At 40.3% G+C, this 6,447-nt stretch overlaps 1 protein-coding gene across 1 annotated transcript; it reads left to right on the top strand.

The window, feature by feature from the left end:
- Positions 1-5,200: 5,200 nt before the first annotated feature.
- RB195_020705 (uncharacterized protein) lies at positions 5,201-5,419 on the top strand (the record flags this gene model as incomplete). The annotated part of the gene is made up of 1 exon (XM_064189119.1): positions 5,201-5,419. The coding sequence occupies one exon, from the start codon at positions 5,201-5,203 to the stop codon at positions 5,417-5,419; it is 219 nt and encodes a 72-aa protein (XP_064045000.1).
- Positions 5,420-6,447: the final 1,028 nt, after the last annotated feature.

Below are 6,447 nucleotides of genomic sequence, written 5' to 3' on the forward strand. Positions count from 1 at the left end.
ATCTATTCTTCTATAGTCTTTATTTTTTGTCCTCATAACCCTCTTCTCTCGTTTGTCTTTCATTTAATATATGAAAAATGGAAAAGCACATATTCTAATGTGAATAGGATGTGTTTTTGTGGAATTTGCGCCTGATGAACCTATGGATGACTCTGTGCGTTCATTGCTCCCGCCAGCCATTGCAGGCTGCTAAGATTTCACGAAGTGAACGATATAGTGCCGATTTTTTAAGGGGATTTGTGGATTATCCCCGAGGCGGTATTTACCCCGAAGGAGCTGGACGACTTTCGTCTTCTTAACCACTTATGAAGGAAGAAAAGAAAAAGTTGTGAGAAATTGTGAAGACGTGGATTTTTCTGCTTTTCTCTTCCGTAGAGCACAATCAAATAATCTTCTGTTTGATACTTTTATACAGAACCCTTTGAAAATTATAATGTTAAACTTGTTAATGTGATGTGTTTAGGGAGAGAAGAACTGGTTTTGCTACTGGTGCTCTAAGACGATGTTCATGAATGACAGTCAATTAATGGTTAGAAATCATAGAATGTTTGTGTTGGGCTCGAAAATAACCAAGTTACGTTGCGATGGATACTACAGGTACTATAAGCCCCTAGGCAAATTTCAGACACTGTCTGGCATGGAAAAAACTGTCGTTTCCGATTAGTTTACAAAATTTCGCAATAAAAAAGTGAATATTTTGTGTTGGAATCGTGTTTTGAATGATGTGAGCATTGATTTCACTGCTTCAAAATATTATAAATAATTCAAGAATCATTGTAGATGAAGAAATCGTTCGAATAGAGAGAATGACGTCAATAAATGAATGGATTCACCGAGTGAGCATATTCGGACATGTTTCAAAAGAGAAGGAAGAGAAGAGGAAAATTTTAAAAGAGAAGAAATGATAAAATGACCATATGATTGATTGAAATTAATATAATAATAGTAATAAATAAAGAAATACTAAACTAAACCGTTTGAGAAATGTGAAATGAAGGTAATATGAATCGAAGGAAGCGCGTAAATAAAGAGAAGAAACAACAAGCGCCTTATCGAAAAAAGGAACTAATCCGAATAGGAACGATAAGCGCTTCCGGATCGTTGCGGCGGCGGCGGCGGCGGCGGTGACGGAGCGGAGGTGGTGCCAAGATGTGAGTAATGCGCTTGAAGCTGATTGTTGTCAAGGTGTGCGATCAAAAAGAAACAGTCACCACCCGGAGGGGGCCCGAATCCGCCCGCCCGGCCTTCGATGACCTTCGGTTCACACCCTACCACACCCCACCCACCCACCCACCCCCTCCCTGCTTGATGTGCTGTCTGTGATCGGATAACAAAGACAATCGCCGCGAATTCGTTAAAGGAAATTGGAGAGGTGAGAAGAAAGGCTAAGCAGCCAGCAACTAGCAAAAACCATAGCACAGTTGCTTTTTTTCTAAACCCGCCGTCGGCTAAGAGAAATTGATGAACATTGAGCGAAAAAAAAAGAAAGAGAAAAGGGTGAGAAGAATCGAAATCGGTTAACAAAGACGACGACAGTAGCACAGGAAATTACAGTAATTGGCTACTTAGTATTGTTCGATGTTACTTGTCGTTGCATTTGGAACCACAACAAATTTCACAAAAATTCTTTCTTTGCAGAGAGCAGAAAAAAAAAGAGAAAAATTGTCTAATCGTTGTCGCACTCACTATGAACAATAATCGATTCCCTTTTGGAAAATATCCACGCATACTGTCAACAATGTTTGCATGTTTACATTGCATTTAGCCCCTTTATATGTGCTGTGTATACTTTATTGTGATTATGACAAATTTTTTCTATGGAAGTGGAAAATAGAGGAATCGGAGAATGTTTTGAATAGTTGAGGGTCGAGTTTGACATCGATTATCGATTAAAATTAAGATATTCCGTAGAAGTTAGAGATTTCTGAAGATCACAGACTTTATTCAGGCTAATGATGGGACCCATCAACCTTTATTTATACTAAATTTATTTAAACTACCATTACTGCTGTCTACATTATTAATTATGCACCTTTGTTTATTTTATGATTATGTGCCTATTATATCTACACATCTGTATTTACTACGACTATTTATGTATTAAATAATAGTAATAGTAGAAAGTAATAAATAATAAATCGATAATAAACAACAGAATTTTTCCCATTCCCAGTTAGTCAGATTTCCATTCGCGAAAAAAGATTCCCAGCTAATCCATCAAGATGGCATACATAGCTGACGGAAGGCGGTGGAAATAAAAAGCGTTGGCCGTTGCGGATGGAATCACTAGCCTAAATGAGCAAGCTCAGCTAAGCATGGGAGCTTCAGGAAGAGCGTCTGGAATTCCTAAATGGATTTTGAGGGAATTGAGAGAAGGGAACTGTGGCACTGAACAGAAGCATATACTCTCGTATTTCTGATAAAATTTCCGCGAAAAAAGAAACTATTACCGATAAGGAGTAGTTTTTCCGTGGGTAATTGTTGACGTAGTGGAATGTGCAAGATTTACAGTGGTGGAATTGTCTACAATTTCGATTGACCCTTAGCTTTAAAAAAAGAAGCCTTAATTTTAACAACCAGGATAACCTAAATTTTTTTCCTCGTCTATCGATTACTATCCGAAATATTCGAATGAATTCGAGCGGGTTTGAACTCTTTGCAACAACCTGCGTACAGGTTTGATATGGCCTTCACCATAACTCCACACGAACGCCGGCATGTGAGAAATTTTGAAAAAGCGAGATCATTTTGATACGGAAGAATTTGAGGGAAAAAAAAGAGGAAAATGTGAAGTTTTAGCAGTTCTACGGCGATTGATGTGTCCTTATAAGCTGTTAATTGTTTGCTGGATGATAGAAAAGAATAAACAGATGAGGAGAACCACGGAACGAGTTCGTTCGGACTTAAGTGTTAGCGCGTTCAAGCGCACGGGCACATTTGTATTCCGGCAGCATCAGCGAGCCGGCCACTCCCATCGAAATCAAATAAGGCAAGAAATTGGTTGTCGGTTTAGGAGCAAGGCAGGAAGGAAAAGAACAAAAAAAAGGGGAGTAAAAACGCTGGAAGAACACCAGGAATGAATGAATGGGGAAGGATGATATCCACGACACTATGCATCCACCACTGCATCCACGATAACTCGTCAACAACAACCACCTAATGTATGACCCAGAAAAGACAGCAGCGTCCAGCAGGCCCGGCTGGCCCAGCTGTGCGACGACGATGATGGCTCTTCATGGGGACAGCGCATAATCGCACGGCGACACCCCCCTCCGTGTGTGAGTGGCGCTTCTGCCCGTCCACTTTTTGCCCACCGCTTATGGCCTCTGACAACCGGCTTGAAAACCGAGTTTTCAATGAGGTCTGATTGTCAATCGGGTTTCGCTTTCTGTCCATGCGAAGCACGTCGTTTCGGATGAGGATGTGACTGAAGCGTAGTTGCACTAAGTAAATCCTGGTTAACCGGCGCACAGCTGACGAAACGCTTCCACAATTCGCAGAAACAGGGACGCAGTTAGCTAGAAAAAACCAAAAAGTAGCTCTAGGAGTGTAGGTGAAGTTTCTGGAAGTACAATTATTAGAGATTTATTGGACTATTTATTTCCTGGACTTGGAGGTTCTTCCAGAAACATTTTACTGAATTTACGAATAGTTCATCACGCAAACAACACCGAAACTAGTATCTTAAAGGTAGCCCCAGCTCCCCCCCTCCCCCCTCAAAAATTGCTTTTTTTCTAGGAACTTCACAAAACGAAGTCGTTAGAAGAGCTGTCACCGTATCGTGAAAGACCTAGAAATGTCAAAAACTTAAAGTCTCAAATTTTGAAGAATCTCGGATTTCTTCATTCGCTTGGACGAGGTAGGCACCAAATGTATACAGCTTTTTTTCTCCCCAACATCTCCTTACTCTAAACGATCGATAAGAAAATAGTTGCTGGCAAAAAGGTACCGGTCGCAGATTTACAGCAGAGAACGTTCCTACCGTTGGTGTCCTTGGAAAAAAGGTGGTTCCTAGGGAGTTGATCAAATTTCTGGATTTTTTTTTGGAGAGAATAAGGTCGTGTAGATTCGGAAATGGTGGATTCTTGATTTTGTACGCTGAGATTCTGCCTTCAAAATAAAAATGAAATAAATGGAATAGTAAATAAAATAAAATAATGCACTTTTTTCTTGCCCTTGTAGATCTCGAAGAAAACCCATGAGATCCAGAAATCAGGCATATTTTCATGGAGCATTGTGATTGGGAACAATCCCCTATCAAATGCAAATGATCTTTCCTACTTTTTTGTAGCAATGATCTGCACAAAAGTTATCCATATTTAAAAAGTTAAATTTTCCTTAATGAAAGAAAAAATCTTCCGAAATGGGGGAAAAAACTGGCACTGGCCTTGGACTCATCGCTGCAATACCGGCGATGTACTGACGTTCTTTTGGAGGAAAAAAAAAGAGGAAAAATCGATGGGGAAAAGCGTTGCCAAACACAGCCGGGAACGAATGCTCATTATCTCGTTCGGAGGATTCCTCGGTTGATTCTCAGCCTGGCGGATTTTCCTTGCCAGCTCCTAGCAGGTTGGCAGAAATTCAGGCAAGGTCACGCTGGAAATTTGCAGCGTGATCACGGCGTCGAGCGCTTACAAAGTTTGTTCAAACAGTTCGAACAGTTTTTTTTTTTCACACGGTAAACCCTTATCAACGCTGAGGGGTTTTTTGCGGCTTATCTGGACACGTTCTGGACATATTAGTGCTACACTTCCGATAATCTTACTATTTAGAGATCGTATAGCGACTGACGTGAACGTCGAACGTCGAACGTTGATTGGAAGGACAGGATCCGTTCGTCATGGACAAAGCCATCATGGATTGGAGTGGAAGCAGGCACGAACTAGCAACTATTGTGCACCAGACACACGCACACACACACACACACACACACACAAACTAACACGGCTACCACAAACCAACTTCTCTTATCTTATCGGATCGATAAAATAATCTCCAGTTTGTGTAGAATAGTGGTGCAGGTCATCATGACGATCAGCTTGTACTGATTAGGAGGACACGAGGGAGAAGATAGGATAGGAGGGCACAAGTTGCCAGTTGTAGCCATTACACCGTAAACAACACTTGTTGACAGCAGTTGTCACACAGCTAAGATAGCGATAAGTTTATTAGTGACGATGAAGGATGGATGGATAGATGGATGGATGGAAGGGATCAACGGAAAGCTACGCTAAATCATTCCTATCACAAAGATACGGACGACGAGGACGACGAGCACGACCACACGAACGGCGAACGAACGTCGAACGCATGGAACGTCCGATACGATGACTACGCACATATGATGTATGCGTATACGTCGTACACACATACGGACATCGGCTGTGTGGCTGATTCATGCGTGAGCGCGCAGCCATAACTGTCGTCTTCCCACGAGAAAACGCCGAAAACGCCCATGACAGAAAAAAAAAACGGGAACGGCAAACATTGCGCACCGAAACGCCTGGACCACTATGATAGCTTTGTGTTGTAAAGAAACGAATTCTAGCGCAGCGCGTTAGAATTTGCTAGCGTTCGCTGCACCTTTCTTGGCGATAAAATCGGTGGTATTTGTTGCGCACGAAATGCACGAATATTTGTTAGCCGAGGTGGACGTGAGGCTACACAACTGTACGAACTGAACGCTATTTTTGTATTCTCGGGAACCAGTTGCATGAGAAATTTCCAGAACTGCAAAATTATTCGCTGAGATGATATGTCATAATTTCAAGTCTTTCAGAAATAATAGAAAAAAAGAAATATTTGGAAGGAACAGAAAAAAGTAATTGTAGAATTGTATTTGTAGACTATTTCCTTTTCTTTTCATGATTAAAAGAAGTGGGCCTCGCTACTAGCCGCAGAATAAAATCACCTTTTCTTTTTTTACAAAGCAGTTTTCTCAGCAGTGTATTTAATTTAAAAAATACATTCGAATATAGATAATAATATAACAGCAATAAATGCATAATACAATATAAATAGTTTACAATTCAATTTTTCTTTTAATTAAAAAAAGGAATCAAATAATTGCGATATTATTTGTTTAAAAAGGGGGAAATACAGGTTTTTACATAGTAAATTCTAGAACATTCACAAAGAGAAAATTCCAGTTTTCTACTTTCTATGAATATTCTATGAAAGGAATTCGTATGGTCGACTGTAAAGTGTCCTTTGCTTTGCCTAATCGTTTTTCGATATCATCTAAATGAATCCCATTGGATGAAATTCTTATAAGGACATAAATACGTTTTAAAAGCCAGCTACATACATGCGCTCGATCCGTATAGGACCTGTTCGACTAAATCCCATTCATCGGCTTAGACTTTAAAGGATTGGAAAAGAAAGGTGTCTTAACGTGAAAAAATATGCACATAGATTAGAGACCAAAGCTGGGCGCTATACTAAAAG

The sequence above is a fragment of the Necator americanus genome, chromosome II (assembly GCF_031761385.1).
Source record: "Necator americanus strain Aroian chromosome II, whole genome shotgun sequence".
Classification (NCBI taxonomy): Eukaryota; Metazoa; Nematoda; class Chromadorea; order Rhabditida; family Ancylostomatidae; genus Necator; species Necator americanus.